At 41.0% G+C, this 21,065-nt stretch overlaps 1 protein-coding gene across 12 annotated transcripts in view; it reads left to right on the top strand.

Annotated features, from left to right (window-relative positions):
- PPFIA2 (PTPRF interacting protein alpha 2) overlaps positions 1-21,065 on the top strand; it is a 480,721-nt gene that overhangs the window by 293,614 nt on the left and 166,042 nt on the right. For 7 of the 12 annotated variants that reach the window (XM_040344191.1, XM_040344192.1, XM_040344198.1 and 4 more), the window contains 2 exons: positions 10,888-11,112; positions 12,885-13,031. In XM_040344191.1, the coding sequence (XP_040200125.1) occupies positions 10,888-11,112; positions 12,885-13,031 (372 nt within the window). The remainder of the gene's footprint in view (positions 1-10,887; positions 11,113-12,884; positions 13,032-21,065) is intronic. The other 5 variants (XM_040344193.1, XM_040344196.1, XM_040344190.1 and 2 more) reach the window with 1 other exon arrangement.

Consider the following 21,065-nt stretch of genomic DNA (forward strand, 5'->3'; position numbering starts at 1 on the left):
GTACAGGAGAGGGGTGCGGAGTGTATGGCGATGAGTGGTATGTACAGGAGAAGGGTACGGAGTGTATGGCGGTGAGTGGTATGTACAGGAGAGGGATGCGGAGTGTATGGCAGTTGGTTGTATGTACATGAGAGGGGTGCGGAGTGTATAGCGGTGGGTGGTATGTACAGGATAGAGGTGCGGAGTGAATGGCGGTGGGTGGTATGTACAGGAGAGGGGCGCAGAGTGTATGGTGGTGAGAGGTATGTACAGGAGAGGGGTGCGGAGTGTATGGCGGTGGGAGGTATGTACAGGAGAAGGGTGCGGAGTGTATGGTGGTGGGTGGTATGTACAGGAGAAGGGTACGGAGTGTATGGCGGTGGGTGGTATGTACAGAAGAGGGGTGCGGAGTGTATGGCTGTTGGTTGTATGTACAGGAGAGAGGTGAAGAGTGTATAGCGGTGGGTGGTATGTACAGGATAGAGGTGCGGAGTGTATGGGGGTGGGTGGTATGAACAGGAGAGGGGTGCGGAGTGTATGGCAGTGGGTGGTATGTACATGAGAGGGGTGCGGAGTGTATGGCGGTGGGATGTATGTACAGGAATGAGGTGCGGAGTGTATGGCGGTGGGTGGTATGTACAGGAGAGGGATGCGGAGTGTATGGGGGTGGGTGGTATGAACAGGAGAGGGGTGTGGAGTGTATGGCAGTGGGTGGTATGTACATGAGAGGGGTGCGGAGTGTATGGCGGTGGGATGTATGTACAGGAATGAGGTGCGGAGTGTATGGCGGTGGGTGGTATGTACAGGAGAGGGGTGCGGAGTGTATCTATGAATGGTGTAGGGGGTGAGGACTGTAACAAAAAAGCAAAGGAAGAGGCGCCTCTGAGTGTAGATGTTTAAGCGTAATTTAATGTATAAAAGAGTACATATAACTCACATTTTAGAGGTTTAAAATAGGCATTGTACAGGTTTCTTTGCGGGTGATCATCAGTTCCGTCACTTGTAGTTCTCCTACTGCTGGGCACTTGTGCTGAGCAAAGCTGTCTCTCACTGCCGTACGGTTACGCTTAAACATCTACACTCAGAGGCGCCTCTTCCTTTGCTTTTTTGTTACAGTCTTGGAACACGGTTTCTGTTCTACAATGATGGCAGCCCTGAGGTTATAGTTGTGACCCCTGCAAAAACTCTCATCCGTCCGTCCCTGGACTTCATCCCCATTACCCCCCCCCCCCCCCCATCCACCTGGAGCAATAGACTCTTTTTTACTGTGCAAATCTCATGCACACTATTTTACTTATTTATATATATAATTTTCATATATATTTATTTATTTCCATTGTTGCATAATATTAAGGAATTGTTGTACTCAGAATTGCGCATTTTTCTCCTTGTATACTAGGGGGTGAGGACTGTATGGTGTATGACAGGGATAAGCAATTAGCGGACCTCCAGCTGTTGCCAAACTACAAGTCCCATCATGCCTCTGCCTCTGGGTGTCATGCCTGATGCTGTTAGAGTCTTGCTATGCCTCATGGGACTTGTAGTTTGGCAACAGCTGGAGGTCCGCTAATTGCATATCCCTGGTGTATGACATACACAATACCCCAAACACTTACTGTACAAGGCTCCCAGAGCGATCTCCAAGGGTAACAATGAAGCTACTGCCTGCAACCCTACCTCTGTGTGCCTTCTGCAGCCAGCCAAGGCCCAAAACAAGATGGGGGCTCTGTGTCCCGTCTGCAGCCAGAGCACCTCGCCACCTGGGTCCGCCTCCACGTCCAATCTGCAGCGAGAGCACCCGCCTCAACCTCCATAAACGTGTCCTGTCTGCAGCCAGAAAGCACCCGGCTCCGCCTCTGCCTCCACCTCCGTGTGCCATCTGCCGTCTGCAGCCAGAGCACCCAGCTCCGCCTCCATGTCTTGTCTGCAGCCATAGAGCACCCGACTCCACGGGGAGGTGGAAGGAGAAATTTTGGCCGGCAGGACAGGTGGCAAGCCTAAGTCCGCCCCTGTAATCCAGGGACAAATCAATGGACAGTGCCCTTAGTCTGGGGACTGTCCCCGGAAATCGGGGACATCTGGTCACCCTAACTTAGGAGGCATTTCTTACAATTTCTCTTATGATAGAGGCAGCAACACAGGTCATAACACTTCTTGTAGATAGACCAGATAGTGTTTTTACCCAGTAACACTTACAGAAAAGGACTCTAAATATGTGTGTTTTTTCTCTGGTGCCCTGACAGCTAGCATTGGAATTGTGCTCCTGCCACTAACCAAAGTTGGAACCAACTGTAGAAAATATAAAACTTTCCCGTAGGCAGTATGAATACTTTTGTTTTTGTGCCATGTTTTTGTCGTCCTGTAGCTGAGAGACAAAGCAAGCATATTTTATCATAAAACTACTAGCTTGAGAGCTTTTCATGGCTCTCAGAATGTGGCAGGTAATGATTACTCTAAAGTGTTATTACTTTGAAATGGTAGTTTTTGCAGCAGTTTCCCTTTACATTTGCAGTTGCTTACAGGAAAGAATTCTGATGTAAGGTACAGTAGCAGCACTTCCTTTTCATGTAATTAGTTTGTTTACGATATATTCTTTTATTTCTATAAGAAATATGCAGTTTGTTGCTGGGAGCTCCTGTATAGAGTTGCATTAGAACATTTATGGTACAATGATTTTGAAATACTTGCTATCTGAACTAAAGCAACCTACCTACATAACAGGAATTGTTTATTTCCTCAAAACAGTTCACTTCAAGTTCACAAAAAGAAAAGAAAGGAGGGCGCACCGACCTTGTGCATTACCACTTAAAATTTTATTAAAAACAGAATAAAAAGCAATGGTCCTATCCCCTTCTTCAAAGCCTAGAAAGTCTGTGATAGGACTATCTAGGCTTTGAAGAAGGGGGTACGCCCCAGAAACGCGTCAGCCGTTCAGATGTCTGATGTTCCACTGGCAGGTGCCGCGAGGTCCAGTCCAGCTGTCTAAAAATCGCTTATTCTTGATTGTCTTGTGAGTAGGACCATTGCTTTTTATTCTGTTTTTAATAAAATTTTAAGTGGTAATGCACAATGTCGGTGCGCCCTCCTTTCTTTTCTTTTCGATTTAGCCATATGAACACCCTTTCTGTGGAGGGCTCCAAGACTTCTGATTTTGCCGTTAGACCACACTTCTGTACCCAGTTTGGCGAAACACCAGAGCGCAGGAGGTTTTGTGTTGTCACTTCAAGTTCACAACACTACTTGGCAATTAGTGTTGGGTGAACAGTTTGACCTGAGCATGAATTTGGGCTGAACATTGGCTGTTCGCCCTGTTCGGCTAACACCAGAATTTGCAGGGTGTTTGGCGGGTGCATTCTTCGCCTTGATTGGGAAAAGCTTTGCCCAATCAGGGAGTAGGAAAAGCTGGTTGTTAGAGAGCTGGGTCGGGAAGCATCCTTAACCGATGAGTCATCAGCTGTCAATGGGCTGCCAGTTGCCGGACTTTGTCTGGCTACTTGACTCCCTGTCTTCTTCTAACCCCTTTTTCTATATTTTTTTTCTTTTATTGACATGCATTCAGTTTTGTTTGCTTTGGAGCCTCAAGACAAGAAAAGCAATATACATAAAGTATGTGTGAAGCATGCCGCTGTGTTTCATAAAGCAGCAGTATGACTGTGGTCAGACCATACTGCTGCTTTATAACTGGGCTTCTTAGTGTAATAAAGTAAACATGTAAGGATATAACTATGCAAACTGCCATGTTCAGTGGTTGTTATACTGATTCTGCCTTCTCTACCTAGGAAGTTACTCATTTAAAACTGGTATGCAGCTAGTGAAGTAAATGTAGAATACATTTAGATTCAAATCACCTGCAAATTTATGTGCAATATTGCAGGGATGAACTTTTTTTAAACTATAATGCCCTGCATCGCCTTTGAAGCATGGCCAAAGGGCTTATAAAAGACAATAATGAAGTGAATATTATAAGCCAGCCCTCTTGCTAAAAAAAAAGAGAAGACTCTGAACAGCCATATAGTCAGTGTATGTTGGAACTTTTAATGAGAGGATTGAGAAATCTGATAATCTAATCTGCCTAGGGTAAGTGTAGTGATTTGTATTTAACTTTAGTGTTTTGGGCTGTGGATTGTACTGGTGAGCTACCTTGTCTTGTATCCCCCATGTTCACAGGTACCTGCCTAACTTACTGTAGTGTTAGTACTTTTTTTTTTATGTTGCCATCGAAAGCACTCTACTGGCTCTCGTAGGCCCTGCCCTAGCTGTAAATTAATTATTTTTTATTTACTTATTTTTTGCATTAGCACAGGTCCAATGTGAGCAAATTCTCAGACAATCCTTCCTCAGAGTAAAGGTGCAACTCCACTTTCCACTGGTAGAGTCTGAGCTTTACTAGATCATCAGAATCTTTTGATTCAAAGATTATTGGCTTTAAACAGCATGGTTGTTAAAGCCCAGGTTTTTAGGGCCAAAGTCATTTATGAATATGCGATTCCTTCAAGGAGGCTGCTTACTGCAAGGTCTATAATTGCACATAGACCTCATCCTTCACTTGGTGTGAATCTAGATCCTCCATCCTAGGATGTTGTCTGTGTAGGTCAAACCCTCTCCTTCCTGCTGTTGGGTCTAGAACACCGATGACTCTCATCGCTATCATGGGCCTGGTTTCCCATAAAGGTCCACCAGTTTGTTCCCCTCTATTTGTTCCTCTATGCTACAGAAACGGCCCTTTGAACCCAGTAGAAACATTCCACTCTCTAGTCTCACCCAGAAGGTGTTAATTCTTGTAGCCTTCACCTCTGGGAGGCAAGTAGTGGAGCTAGAAGTCTTATCCTTCAAAAAATTATTTCAGGTTTTGCATGGATACAGGGTGGAGTTGAGGCTCGAGACTTGCTTTTGCCTAAGGCAGGTTTTACTTTTCACCTCAACTAAAACATTGTTCTCCCATTCCTCTGACTTACCAAAGTTAATTTCCCTCCATTGTCAGGATGTGGTTTGGGCTGTGAGAGTATCTCTCAGCCACGGCTTCCTTTAGGAAGATTGGTTTACTTTTGTATATCCGTTGGACCTCATCAGGGTTTTTATTCCACCATCTCTAGATTGGCAGAGCTTTATCCAAGCATATGATCTGTCCTGTCAAGGCACACTCTACTAGATATATGAGTTCTTCTTGGACTTTTTGGTATCAAGCAATTGTTTGCCATTTGCAAGGCTGCCACATGGTCTACTTTCACACATTCCCTCATGCCTCGTACACACGAGTGGTTTTCCCGTCTGAAAAACTGCGATGAGAGCTTTTCGTCGGGAATCCCGACTGTGTGTATGCTCCATTGGACTTTTTCCCACAGGAAAACTGCTATAAAAAAAAGAGAGCAGGATCTCTTTTTTTCCCGTCAGGAAAAATCCTAGCGGGAAAACCGTTCGTCTGTATGATTTTCCGACGGGAAAAAAAACACGCATGCTCGGAAACAATTTGAAGCATGCTCGGAAGCATAAAACTTAATTTTGTCGGCTCGTCGTAGCCTTTTACGTTACCGCGTTCCACCGGACTTTTGGGTGACTGTGTGTATGCAAGGCAGGCTTGAGAGGAATTCCGTCTGGAAAACCATTGTTTTTTTTTTTTTCAAAGGGAAAACCGCTCGTGTGTACATGGCATTCGTTTTGAAGCTAGCTTTAGGTGAAAGAGCCTTCTGATGCTTCTCTTTACATTGCAAGCAGAATAAGCACTAACCAAGTGTGAAACGCGTCGGCTTTATACGATTCTTGCTGTGTATCTGCGGTGTTTGCTTATGTTTCTTCAATAAAGACAACTCAAGAGTTCTTTGGTGTGCGGCTGTCCATCCGTTTTCTGCCATTTTCATTGCCTAGTGCATTGCCAGCACCCATATTTACCTGGACTCATCCACGATTGCACTCGGAACCTCCCTGGAGCGGTGAACCCCATTTTACATTGCAAGCAGTCCCCAGTTAATGTTTATTACTTGGCCCTGTTAGCATTTGTTTGCTGAATCACTCACCCCTTGGACTGCTTTTTTTTGGGACTTCTTTTGCATATCCATAATAGGCAAAAATAAAACTTTTTTTTTTTTTTTTGCACTCTGTATAAAATCCTTTTCTTGGAGTCTTTCAAGGGATAAAGGTTTCACCCCTCTGTGTAGGAGGGGGTATCCTGGGCTGGACTATAGTTTTTTTGTTTGCCATTGTCCAATACCCCTTTGGGTAGGAGTATTACCTTTAAAGGTAAAGATTTAAAGATTCCCGTGTCCCTCAACAGAATCCTTGAAAAGGATAAAAATCCTAGTTTTGTAAAAATTGTATTAGAGCTGAAAAACCAAGAAATGAACTGCTAATTGAAAGAAAATTATTCAGTGGAAAGCCTGTCATCGTAATACTTCTTCATTTGCACCTCATAATAATGTTTCCTTTATACTTTTTGATATACTAATACCCATGTAGGATTGTTCACAGACTTTTCCAGTTCTTTTATAATATAGTCCTAAAAATCGACTAAATCTATTAAAAAATAAGGTCCATTTTTCAATGTACAGTATATAGTATGCATTTTATGCTGACTCTATCCAGAACAGTCCTTGAAATCCAGCAACTATGTAGCAGAAACTGTTCTGTAATCTGTGCCCAAACGTATTCACTGTTAACCCTAAGCACTCTAGAGACACTGTTACTAGTCAGCGAACACTGCTCCACAGATGTGCAGCATTTAGGGACCAGTGCTGCAGAGCCTGTACCGGTCTCCACAAACACAGCAATCCCTGTCACCTCACTCCAAGGTAGACATGTGCACAGAAAAAAATTTCGTTTTTTTGTGTTCTGTTTCGTATCGTTCCGTAGGTTCGTTTCCGTTCGTTTTTCGTAAGACGCCCGTTTTCCTGTTCGTTCCCGTTCGTTTTTCGTACAACGAGATTTTTTCGTATTACAATCGTTTCGTATTTTCGTTACCGTTTTATGTTCGTACATGCGGGATGGTATGTTATTCTGTTTAATTCATGTTCGTTACTTGTTAGACAATAATTTTCATGAATTTTCGTCAATGATTTGCATTCTGTGTTTTGGATTCCTTTTTCTGTTCGTGTTTTCGGTTGTGTGTTCGTGTGACATCTATGACAATTTGTTGTGGATGTCATGTGGGCATGCGACTGAAGATACGAACAGAAAAAGGATTTTCGTCATTTGGTACTTTCGTAAATATATCGTGGGATTCGCGGCACTTTCAACACGCGGCTCATCCATATTAACGATTGTTAAGCCCCATACACTTGGTCAGACTTTTTTAACAACAAACATAAAAACAATCGTTTTCCGTTCGTTCTCAGAAAATTTGTTCGTTTTTAAACTCCATCAGAAAACCATTTTTGGGTTCAAAAGTCTGGCCAACTGATCTCCCTTCAGATGAAAATCCACAGAAAAGTTTATTTGGCTTTACTGTACTACTCAGCACAAAAGAGAAGCTGCTTCGCTAACTACACTCACTGCCCATTCAAAAAAACTAAAATTACATCTATAACAAAAGATTTGCATTCTGTATTTTGGGTCCTTTTTCTTTTGGTGTTTTCGGTCGTGTGTTCGTGTGACATCTGTGGCAAAAGATTTGCATTCTGTTGAATCCAAAATACGAACAGAAAAAAGGAATTCAAAATACAGAGTGCAAATCTTTTGTTGTGGATGTCGTATGAGCATACGACTGAGGATACGAGCAGAGAGGGGATTCAAACAGGATACAGAATGAAAATCTTTTGTTGTGGATGTCGTGTGAACATACGACTGAGTATACGAGCAGAGAGGGGATTCAAACAGGATACAGAGTGCAAATCTTTTGTTGTGGATGTCGTGTGAACATACGGCTGAGGATACGAGCAGAGAGGGGATTCAAACAGGATACAGAATGAAAATCTTTTGTTGTGGATGTCGTGTGAACATACGGCTGAGGATACGAGCAGAAAGGGGATTCAAACAGGATACAGAATGCAAATCTTTTGTTATAGATGTAATTTTCGTTCTTTTGCTGTTTTCTTTTTGTCGTATTTTTGTCAGATCGTTCGTTCGTATTTGCGGTTGTTCGTTATGCGGCTCATTCGTAATCCCGTCGTTTTCGTATTTTGGTGCTTTAATTTTTTCGTATGTACACATTATTCTGCGGGTACGAAAATGAACATTTTCGTACGAAAATAACATTCGTACGAACGGGAATGCACATATCTACTCCCAGGGACATGTCTGACTGTTGCTACTGAATACAGTACTTCACTTTAACTACATGCAGACTCTAACAGGTTTTCTTCTAAGATTGCCCTGTATTTGGCTCCATCTATCTTCCCATCAATTCTGATCAGCTTCCATGTTCCTGCTGATGAAAAGCATCCCCAAAATATGATGTTGCCACCACCAACATGGTGTGTTCAGGGTGATGTGCAGTGTTTTCCTCTACACAAAGCGTTTTGCTTTAAGGCCCAAAGTAACATTTTGGTCTCATCTGACCAGATCACCTTCTTCCACATGTTTGCTGTGTCCCCCACATGGCTTCTCGCAAACTGAAAACAGGACTTCTTTTGGCCTTTTTTCAACAATGGCTTTCTTCTTGCCACTTTTCCATAAAAGGATTTGTGTAATGCACGACTAAAAGTTGTCCTGTGGACAGATTCTCCCACTTGAGCTGTGGATCTCTGCAGTTCCTCCAGAGTTACCATGGGTCTCTTGGCTGCTTCTCTGATTAATGCTCTCCTTGCCCAGCCTGTCAGTTTAGGTGGACGGCCATGTCTTGGTAGGTTTGCAGTTGTGCCATATTCTTTCCATTTTCAGATGATAGATTGAACAGTGCTCTTTGAGATGTTCACAGTTTGGGATATTTTTTTTATAACCTAACCCTGCTTTAAACTTCTCCACAACTTTATCCCTGACTTGTCTGGTGTGTTCCTTGGCCTTCATGATGCTGTTTATTCACTAAGGTTCTCTAACAAACCTATGAGGGCTGTAGTTATACTGAGATTAATTTGTACACAGGTAGACTTTATTTACTAATTGGGTGACTTCTGAAGGCAATTTTTCCCACTAGATTCTAGTTAGGGGTATCAGAGTAAAGGGGGCTTAATACAAATGCACGCCACACTTTTCACATATTTATTTGTAAAAAAAAAATGAAAATCATTTATCATTTTCCTTCCACTTCACAATTATGTGCCAACTTGTGTTGGTCTATCACATAAAATCCCAACAAAATACATTTATGTTTTTGGTTGTAACAAGACAAAATGTGGAACATTTCAAGGGGTATGAATACTTATTCAAGGTACTGCACTGTAGTTTTACTTTAACCACTTGCTTACTGGGCACATATACCCCAGGCGAAATTTCAGCTTTCAGCACTGCGTCGCTTTAAATAAAAATTGCGCGATCGTGCGGCCTGCTTCCCAAACAAAATTGACGTCCTTTTTTTCCCCACAAATAGAGCTTTCTTTTGGTGGTGTTTGATCACCTCTGCGGTTTTTTTTTGCGCTATATAGGCCGATATGTATTCTACATATTTTTGGTAAAAAAATCACAATAAGCGTATAGTGATTGGTTTGCGCAAAAGTTATAGTGGCTACAAAATAGGGGATAGAATTCTGACTTTTTTTTTATTATATTTTTTTTACTAGTAATACGGCGATCTGCGAATTTTGTCAGGACTGCGATATTGCGGTGGACACATTGGACCCTTTTTGACACATTTTTGGGACCATTCACATTAATACAGCGAACAGTGCTATAAAAATGCATTGATTACTGTATACATGTGACTGGCAGGGAAGGGGTTAACACTAGGGGGCACGGAAGGCGTTAAATGTGTATCCTGGGAGTGATTCTTACTGTGGCGGGAGGGGACTGACTGGGGGAGGTGACCGATGTTGTGTCCCTATGTACAAGGGACACAGCATGAGTCTCCTCTCCCTGACAGGAGGTGGAGCTCTGTCACTGCCGATCGCGGGTACTTGGCGGACATCGCGGCCGCCAGGCACAAGCATCGGCATCTCGGTGACGCGCCGGGCCCCCCAGTGGCCAGAGGAAGCGGAGGCGGATTTATAGAGCCACCTGGAGGCTGTCTTTTTACTATGGCCCGGGACTAAAGTAGTTAAAGTGCTTCATCAGTTATCTTTTGAAAAAAAAAAGTCATCAGCTACAAATACTTAAAGGGGTTGTAAAGGTACATGTTTTTTCACCTTAATGCATTCTATGCATTAAGGTGAAAAAACATCCGACGATTAGCGGACCCCCAGCCTCCACCCCCCTCCGTTTACTTACCTGAGCCCTCAAAAGTCTTGCGTCATGAACGCGCTGGCTTCTCGGCCGGGCTTCTCAGCTCTTCTCGGCTCATTCATTGGATGATTGATAGCAGCGCATCCATTGGCTCCCGCTGCTGTCAATCAAATCAATGACGCATGGTCAGGGGGCGGGGGCCAAGTGATACAGTCGGCGGCTATGGCGGGAGCACACCCGCAACCTAACCCCCTTGGAGAGCGTTTCCCAGGAGGGGGTTAGCTCTTGCGGGGAGGAGCCGAGACAGCCCCAGAGGGACCCCAGAAGACGAGGATCGGGGGCAACTCTGTGAAAAACGAGCTGCACAGTGGAGGTAAGTATGATATGTTTGTTATTCTTTTTTTAAAAAGGAACCTTTACAACCCCTTTAATAATAGGAGGCTCTCCTGTACCAGAAGGTTGAGAAGGAGGCTGAACTTTTGCTTGAAAGCCCAAAACCAGGTACCCCCCCCCCCAATAAAATAAATAAAGTTCCAATTGTGAAGGGGGGGGGGGTGTTGCGGAATTTCCCCTTTTGTAATTTAGAAGGAAAATTATATTCTTGTTTATGAGAATGAAATGAGTAGGTTAACGTTTTAACTGTTGCATTCTTACTTTTTTCTGCAGAGGTTATCAAATGGCTCCATAGACTCTAATGATGAAGCCAGTCAGATGGTTGAACTTCAAGAATTACTTGAGAAACAGAATTATGAAATGACCCAGATGAAGGACAGATTATCATCCTTGTCAGCACGAGTTGGAGAAGTTGAGCAAGAAGCAGAGTCGGCTCGAAAAGAACTAACAAAAACAGAAGAAATGAATACAAAATATCAGAGAGACATCAGGGAGGTAGTGTTAATTTGTCCTGTCCTGTGTGGCATCACAAGTCATGTATTTATAAGCAGGAACTCCACCCTCCTGAGTCAGCCCTTGTATCTGCCCCTATCCACCTCTGAGCACCGTTCCTTGGTTCCACCTCCCTGTAGCACCTATTTTAGGGAATACAGAGACCAGTATCATTTTGTGGTGCTAAGTAATATGAATGGAATTTGTTAATAACGAGAGAAGTAAAATAGATCCCCAATAGTAACAATAGATTTGCCCAGAAACAATAGACCCCCCAGCAAGAATGGACTCTCACAACAAAATACCACCCCAACAGCAACAGAAGATATCATCCCCAGCAGCCAGTATCAGAAGACTCTCCAGCAGCAATAGACTCCTTCCCTTTCTTTCGGCTCCAATTGACCCCCCATAAACAATAGATCCCCTGCCAGCAGCAATACACCTCCCCAGCAACAATAGAGCACCACTCAAAACTAGATCCCCTCCAGGAACAATAGATTCCCCAGCAGCCAGCATTCATAGACCCTCCAACACAGCCCAACTCATTGCCATAACATACATTCAGTGCTGGAGGTGGCGGAACTGCATTCCCGCAAAAAAAAAACTGTTTATAATTTTTAGCCTGGGTTCTCACATTTGCAAACACAGACATTGCATGTGATCCGAACCTGCATTGATGTCTGTGCACAGTTTGTATGGCTGAACTTACATTGGCTTCGCACAAAAAAGATGCAGGGCCTTTTTTTTCTTGCACTGAGAACATCCATGCGATCCGATTCAGACAATAAATACTTAGAAAAATGAAAGGGTGCTAATAAACAAAGACAATAAAGTTTTAGCCAATTTCAGAGCATTTTATTGTTTGCCCTAAAGTGTAATTATTGAGGCAAGAGTGGCGGCAGCGCTTGTCCTATACACAGCAGACTTAACCCCAAAGGAGGAGGATTGGGGCTGCTCTGTGCAAAACCCTTGCACAGAGCAGGCAAGTATAATATGTTATTTAAAAATAAAAAAAACCTTTAAAATAACTAATTATGAGTCTTAAAGGGGTTGTAAAGGTAAAAAAAAAAAATCCCTAAATAGTTTCCTTTACCTTAGTGCAGTCCTCCTTCACATACCTCATCCTTCCATTTTGCTTTTAAATGTCCTTATTTCTTCTGAGAAATCCTCACTTCCTGTTCTTCTGTCTGTAACTCCACACAGTAATGTGAGGCTTTCTCCCTGGTGTGGAGAAAGCCTCTTGAGGGGGGAGGGGCGAGCAGGAGTGTCAGGACGCCCACTAACACACAGCTCCTTTCTCTATTTGCAAAGTAGAGAGTGTCCTGACTTGCCTGCTCGCCCCCTCCCCCCTCAAGAGGCTTTCTCCACACCAGGGAGAAAGCCTCACATTACTGTGTGTAGTTACAGACAGAAGAACAGGAAGTGAGGATTTATCAGAAGAAATAAGGACATTTAAAAGCAAAATGGAAGGATGAGGTAAGTGAAGGAGGACTGCACTAAGGTAAAGGAAGCTATTTAGGGAAAACATTTTTTCCTTTACAACCCCTTTAAGCAACTGGCAGCGTTGGGTAAAAAAAAAAATGCTATAATGTGCTAATATAGCTTTTAGTGAATGTAAAGTAAACATCCTTAAAATGTGTAAATAAGTCACAATAATCAGAATACCCCATGTGTTAAACTATTGTTGACCCTACTATGTGTGTGTGTATGTAATCCCCTTATCCAATATCCTGCTGTGAGTGTGATTCTGTATTACACTATAGCTCTGTTTATTTCAGGCTATGGCTCAGAAAGAGGATATGGAAGAGCGTATCACAACTCTGGAGAAGAGATATCTCAGTGCACAAAGGGAAGCAACGTCCATTCATGATATGAATGACAAATTAGAAAATGAATTGGCGAACAAAGAAGCTATATTACGCCAGGTTCTGTACTTTTATTGTTATACTTTATTTTATCCAGCTTTACCTGTAATATATAAATGTTTTTCAAGTACATAATTGATTTCTGGTGTTGAATTGTTACTTGATATGAATTTTCTAGCTTGTATCACCACAGAGGCATACTATGGATACAAAGTTAGTACATGTGCCACGTCCTTAGTTTAATTGGAAAGTAATACCAGAACATAGAGCTTGGACTTTTTAGGCACATTAGTACACAATGTTAAAGTGAAAATATCTTTAATACATAATATATACAATAAACAGACAATTTAGCTTAAAATCACGCTAATGTATACTGCCTATAAAGTATTGGCCACTCATACATCAAACCGTTGCACTTCATAGAAGATTGAAATAATTATAAGTAAAACCTTGGTTTGCAAGCATAATTCGTTCCGGAAACAAGATGCTTGTAATCCAAAGCACTTGTATATCGAAGCAAATGTCCCCATAAGAAATAATGGAAAATCAGATGATTAGTTCCACAACCATTTATTCATAAGTCCTTCAGTTTACAGTCCATTTAAAAAGATTATAGCAATGTGATAGGTTGTGTAACCATAAAATGTCCATCCACAAAGGGGATTAGAAGCAAAATCCAGCAGGAGCTACAGAGTATATACGAGAAGAGAGGCGCCTATAAGTGTAGCAACATTAAATGTAACCATATTGCTACACTTGGAGGCTCCTGTCTTCTCTTTTATACTCAGTTGTGACATGACGCTACTCTTATATCAAGACATTGCTTGTATATCAAGGTAAAATTTATTTAAAAATGTTGCTTGTCTTGCAAAACACTCTCAAACCAAGGTTTTACTGTATATGGTGAAGTAGATTTCAAGCGCTTGATGTACTGTAGATTTGTGGTGTACTGTAACTTGGCTCGCTCTGCATGTTGCATGCCAAGTGATTCCTCAGGAGCTTAGCACAACGCATAGTCATGATGTCAGCAGTTAATTAAAAACAAGTAGGGCAGAGCGGCTGTTCAAAAATCAGAAGGAACCCCTCAAGCTGGTACAAGCTTCTATCGAAATGGCCAGTGCCATTTATGAGATGAAGTAAAGGGGGAATATTCATGTGCAGAGCGTATCCAAATATGACCAAGGGAAACAATCCCATACGTGTCAGACCACCAATATTGGGAAGGAACAAGAAGCACAGGATATTTAAAACATAACCCAAAACAAGGGAGCCCTCAGACAGAGCAGCCACCACTGCACTGCCATACACAGAAGGTAGTGATGGATTGGTTTGCGCAAAATAGTGTCTACAAACTATGGGATATATTTATGGAATTTGTATTTATTAATTTATTACTAGTAATGGTGGCGATCAGCGACTTACAGTGGGAGTGTGATATTGTGGTAGACAAATCAGACACTAACTGACACTTTTTGGAAACCAGTAAACCAGTGACACTAATAAAGTAATCAGCGCTAAACATATGCACTGTCAATTTACTAATGATACTGGATGGGATGGGGTTAACATCAGGGGTGATCAAAGGGTTGACTGTGGGCCTAGCCAGTGTTTTTGTACAGTGTGGGAGGTGTTTTTACCAGGGGGATAACATGGATCTATGTCCCTGCTTTGCAGGAACACAGGATCCATGCCTTCCCTACTGACAGAATGGCGATCTGCATCGTTTACATAGACAGACTGCCATCCTGCCTCTGTACCGAATGATCCCCATTGAGACTTTGGTTCCCACTGTGTATAATCACAGCGGGAGTGAGCCACCGGCGGTGCACATTCGTGCCCGCTACCCGTAAGTGCAGGATATGTGATTAACAGATTTAATTACACCAACAAATTGACATTAACATTTTTTAAGCAGTTACAGCAAAACAGTTTTGCTCATTTTGGGAATAAAGGTTTTACATAAATTAATAAAAGCTGATCCTTGGAAACACCCCTGTCAGTGTTAAATGACTTTTCTCCAACCTCTGAATGCTACATCTGCAGGACAACAAACAGAGAGGATTGCTTGGTGAAAATAAAATAAAAAAAGCCTAAAACAGAAAACGAATAAAACCAACATGTAAAAGAATTGGTGAGCTGCAATATAATAAATAGTTGCTTTTGGGTACACCACTTTAATTGCCTCCAGCCTTCAAATTCTATCAGTTTCTTGAAATCTCCTGTAGAGCTGAGATTGCAAAAAGGAAAAGCAACACAAGAGGTAAAAAATGTGCTTACCGTTCTGTTGCTTCTCCTTCTTTGTTATACTCTTGGGTCAGGGACGAGATATAGTAGTATTACATAACTGCAGTGGAGAAAAGTCAGGTATCTTGCCCTGCCAGACAAGGATGTGCAGTCTGTTAGAGTTGGGTAAATCTCATAAATGGGTAATAGAAATATAAATCTTTTTATTTTTTGACAGGTAAAACAGCTCTAATGCTTGCATTTCATTTGTGTTTTTGCCCAGAGTCCAGCCTAGGTCACTGTAGAATTTGATGTGTCATGAAAATGGGTAGTCATGTGCACTGCCATAAATTTGTTCGTTTTTCGTTTCATTTGTTTTTTTTTCCGGGTCATTCATTATGATCGCAATTCATAAATTCGTAAATGCGAAAATGCATAATTTCGAAAACTAGAAAATCTGAAAAGAAGAAAGAATATCCGAAAGAATAACTAACTAATAATACCTAACTATTAAATTATAGGTATTGGAATTTTCCTTTCAAATTTGGCTGTTGGTGAACGTAACGAATACAAATTTATCCGAAGTTACGAATTATCCGAAATAACGATTGCTGCCTCTAAACATATGAAACGGAACAAATTAATAATAAAATAAATAATAATAATAACAATTTTATTATTTTTGGTATTTATTATTATTAATTCATTATGTTCCATTCGTTTTGATACAGCATTCGTTATTTCAGATAATTTGTAACTTCGGATACATTTGTATTTGTAACAAATTTGAAAGGAAATTCCAATACTTATAATTTAATAGTTAGTAAAAGTTAAGTTATTATTAGTTATTTTTTCAGATTTTCGGGCTTTAGGATTTTAGAATTTCCGAATTTCTTAATTTACAAATTTTCGAATTTACGAATTTTCGAATATTCAAATTGACACATTTTTGGAAAAATTTGTTAAACAGGTTTTTGTTAGGATTTAAATTTTTTTTAACAAATTTGGGTGTTTTGGATTATGCAGATAAAAGAAGCTTGTATATACAATATGCAGACCAAAGCCAATTTAATAGTCACACTGATTGATGCTATGCTGCTTTTGAAAGCAAACTCAGAAAAGCTTGAATCATTACAGAGACAAAAATTGTAATATAAAGTTTAAAAGAATTGCATCATTATTAAAATAGTTGGGCATCAGCATGTTAAGGTTTTTATAACCTCAGCAGTTAAACTGAGGCTAAATCTAAGGTACCTTCCGGCTACGATTGCCCATCTACAGTTAATTCCCTATGATTGCTTCAGTCAAAGGACCACAATTCCATTTGGGGATAAAAGCAGACAATTGCGATGCATTTAGAGAGCACACTAATTAACCATTCCCCTCACCTTCTCAGTAATTTGGCAACCCTGTTTGCTTTTGTCGATGACATAATAATAACCCAAAGTAAAAAAAAATCAGTCCTAAGACAGTTTTAATGGCTACGTATTGCATTCAAACAAACAGACAAGAATTAGCACATCGCAGGCTTCATTAAAAAGGCACTAAAGTCCACCTCCCCTTCAGCAATACAACCTCTGCAAGCTCCCTCACCAGCACTGACGTCTTGTGCTGAATGCGCAGCTCAGTGTGCACGCTAAAGAAGTTAGAGAACTGGAAGGTATGAAGCTTTTATAGCGGGAGAGACAAAGAATTAGGGATAAAAAGAAGGGGCGAAACTGAGATAAGAAATACTGTAACAACATAAGGCATAAGAGAGGAAAAAAAAAGAAAAAGACAACACAGGGATAGCATAAAAATGGATGTTATGCCGGGAAAACTCATTAGGGTTTAAGGGGTTGTAAAGGTTCGTTTTTATTTTCTAAATAGGTTCCTTTAAACTAGTGCATTGTTGGTTCACTTACCTTTTTTTTCGATTTCTAAATGTTTTTTTCTTTGTTTTCTTTGTCTGAATTTCTCACTTCCTGTTCCTCCTCAGTAAGCTGTTCTGGCTGACTAACCCCCAGCCAGAACAGCTCGGATGATGGTGGAAAGCTTCCTGAGGAGAAACAGGAAGTAAGAAATTCAGACAAAGGAAAAAAAAACATTTAGAAGGGAAATCGAAGGAAACAGTTAGTGAACCAACAATGCACTAGCTTAAAAGAACCTATTTAGAAAATAAAAAACAAACCTTTACAATCCCTTTAATTTAAAAGCAAATAGGCTGTGCACTTTGCAAGGGAAGTTGTGCTGTACAAGGGAATGTTGCCCATAGCTTAGTGAATGAGGTGAAATTTTACTTTGCAAAGAACCCAATCACGTGCAGGGAAAACAAAATAAATAGTATCTCTTGCACATGATTGGATGATGAAAGTCAGCAGAGCTTCACCTCATTTGTTAAAGGGGTTGTAAAGGTTTTTTTTTTTTTTTTTTTTAAATGGGTTCCTTTAAGCTAGTGCATTGTTGGTTCACTTACCTTTTCCTTCGATTTCCCTTCTAAATGTTTTTTTTCTTTGTCTGCATTTCTCACTTCCTGTTTCTCCTCAGTAAGCTTGTCCTCATCATCCAAGCTCTGCTGGTCAGCCAGGACAGCTTACTGAGGAGAAACAGGAAGTGAAAAATTCAGACAAAGAAAACAAAGAAAATAAACATTTAGAAGGGAAATCTAAGGAAAATGTTAGTGAACCAATAATGCACTAGCTTAACGGAACCTATTTAGAAAATAAAAAAATAACCTTTACAACCCCTTTAAACTCTGGAGAATATTCCCTTGCAAAGTGAACAGTCCATTTGCTTTTAGTAAATCAACCTCATTGTTTCAGGGATGTTTTGGTTTTTGGCTTCATGCACACTGGACGTTATAATAACGTTACATTATAACGTTACATACCAGTAGCTTTGCAGTACGTTTTTCAATGTTTTTGCAATAAAAACAATTATCATTAGGGTTTTTAACCTTTTTTGTTAATTGGATCAAAAACGTTAAACGCTGGTGAGCTCTTTTCTTGGAATTTTTCTAGGTTTTTAGGCACCTTTTGACATTTTTACAGCTGAACAACACTCAGGCCTCGTACACACGACCGAGTTTCTCGGCAAAAACCAGCAAGAAACTTGCTGGGAGATATTTTTTGCCGAGGAAACCGGTCGTGTGTACATTTTCGTTGAGGAAACTGTCGAGAAACTCAATGAGCCAAAACAAAAGCAAGTTCTCTATTTCCTCGACGGGAATGGAGAAACTTGCCTTGTCGAGTTCCTCAACAGCCTGACAAGGAACTCGACGAGGAAAGCGATGTGTTTCGCCCGTCGAGTTCCTCGGTCGTGTGTACAAGGCTTCAGAACATGCTAGTTTCTCAGCCAAGAAATGCCCCCAGCCAAAAACAGTTGCTAACAGCTTATGTGTGCATGGACACATAGGAATACACGCTGGAGAGTTTATTGACTGTAGAAAAAAAACATCTGAAGCCAAAAACAACAGCTGTAAAAAACGTCTAAAAACATCCAGTGTGCATGAGGCCTTAAAGTGACAGTATCACAGTTCTTCAGTCAGTCTGCTGTGAGTTAATTCTCAGTCCATAGTATCCCATCATTTTTGAAACTAGAATTGCTTTTTTATTATTTAATTTATTAACTAAGATAAATGTAGTTGACTTTTGCCCTGAAATATGTGTAGTTTTAAGGTAATAGATATTTCTGATGTTTTATTGTAGCATGTTTAGTCCGTAATATTATGATCCATATTTTTGGTCTAATAATTTCTTGACTATAGCAGATTACTTTTGTTGTGCCAGTAGACAGAAAACATTGTCCCAGGTGTGCTGAAACATCAATAACGTTCAAAGTTACTGATCTAGCATCTAGCTTATTAGTGTTTTGTTTTCTTCTGAAAGCCTTTTTATCTTTTCTGTTTTTACGTTGCACTTTTAATGCCTGAAAACTACAATAACATGAAAAGATTGTGGCTGCAGTGAAGCTGTTAATTATCATATTAATATTTAGATTATAGTTGAGACAATATGATTTGAATTTATACAGTTCATGATTTGGGTCACTTTTTTTATCCTGACAATATGCACATCTTTAGAAATCAGATGCTTATATTATATAGGTAAACACAGAAATCATAACCAAAGCCTGGATTGACAATTCAAGCATATGGCAGAAGTTCTGCTGAATGCGATATATCATTGGGCTGCTGTGAACTCACTGGGGTAGATTCAGATACGCGTAATTTATCTGATTTACGATCCGCCGGCGCAAGTTTTAGAGGCTAGTGCTGTATTCAGAAAGCACTTACCTCAAAACTTGCGGCAGCGTATCGTAAATCCCCCGGCGGAATTCAAATTCCGCGGCTAGGGGGAGTGTACTATTTTAGCATGCGCCGGCGGCTAAATTTCCCAGCGTGCATTGCTCCAAATGACGTCGCTAGGACGTCATTAGTTTTGGCGTGAGCGTAACTTGCGTCCGGCCGTATACTGAATCGACTTACGCAAACGACGTAAAAATTCAAAACTCGGCACGGGAACGACGGCCATACTTAACATAGAATACGCCGCATATAGCAGGGGTAACTATCCGCCGGAAAAAGCCGAACGCAAACGACAAAAAAAAGCAACGGGCGTGCATTCGTTTCTGAATCGGCGGAAATCCTCATTTGCATATTCGTCGCGTGTAAAAAACGAAACGCCACCTAGTGGCCAGCGGGAGAATGCAGCCTAAGATCCGACGGTGTAAGTCACTTACACCTGTCGGATCTTAGGGAGATCTATGCGGAACCTGATTCTATGAATCAGCCGCATAGATCCGACCGTCGGATCTCAGAGATACGACGGCGTATCAGGAGATATGCCGTCATATCTCTATCTGAATCTCCCCCATTGAGTTTTAAAGGAAACCTGTGCAGAGAGGAATAGGAAGACTGCTATTGCTGACGTGCAAAAAATGTCAGTTGCTTGGCTGTCATACTGGTTCTGTGCCTTTGATTTCTTTAAATGTTGACCCAGAACAAACATACAAGACTGGAAGGATAAAGTATAAATCTTGATCTGCATATCTAATTCTGGTCTGTGCCTCAAAGTGTCAGCCAAGCAATTGCTTTGTATGCCACTGTGTAAAATGTCAGTTTGGTTGAAGTAGATGGACTTGTGTCTTTTTTCAACATTTTTCAACCTCTTTTACAGAAAAAGTGTAAATGCAGCATACACCTGTCCACCCCAACTCAGTTTCCTTTGTAATTACCTCTGTGGATGCTGAGCTACCAGTGCCCACACAGCTGGTCCAGCGGTCCAGGGATTTGAAATCTTCACTCTTCTTCCTGTTCTCAGAGAAAGATCAGAGTGATGCTCTGTAATGGCGCTGACCAATCAGAATCACATTGGTCCATCCTGGAGGCGGTGCACAGAGAAGAGGAAGAAGAACTTGGATTTCAAATCCCCAGACCGCTGGGCTGTCAGTTTGGGGAATTGACAGCTCAGCATCCCTGAAGGTAAGTACAGCGGGGACCGGAAGGAGGTGGGAGGGGGTGTACAGTGTTAGTTCTTCTGTAAGGGTGAAATAACACTTTAAGTAATACAGTTAAACAATGTAGTGATATATTGTTTTTACTATTACAATCATGTGTAGATCAAAAGTGTGACTTTTGATCTGCACATTTAGTTAAAAACTAATCGAAAATGTACACCCTATGATTTCAAAATAAGCGGGTAATAGTAGTAAATAAGCTCTGAATTATTTGTTCATTTTAATGTTCTTGATCTGCATATGACAAATAAAACTTATAAAATAAATAAAATGCATTCCTATTTAATTTCTTGTTAACTCTTATCAGCCCTTATCAACTCTTTCCTCCCCTTGGCTATTTTCTTTCTATGAAAATGTTATATATTTTCTTTT

The sequence above is a fragment of the Rana temporaria genome, chromosome 3 (genome assembly GCF_905171775.1).
Source record: "Rana temporaria chromosome 3, aRanTem1.1, whole genome shotgun sequence".
NCBI classification, from domain to species: domain Eukaryota; kingdom Metazoa; phylum Chordata; class Amphibia; order Anura; family Ranidae; genus Rana; species Rana temporaria.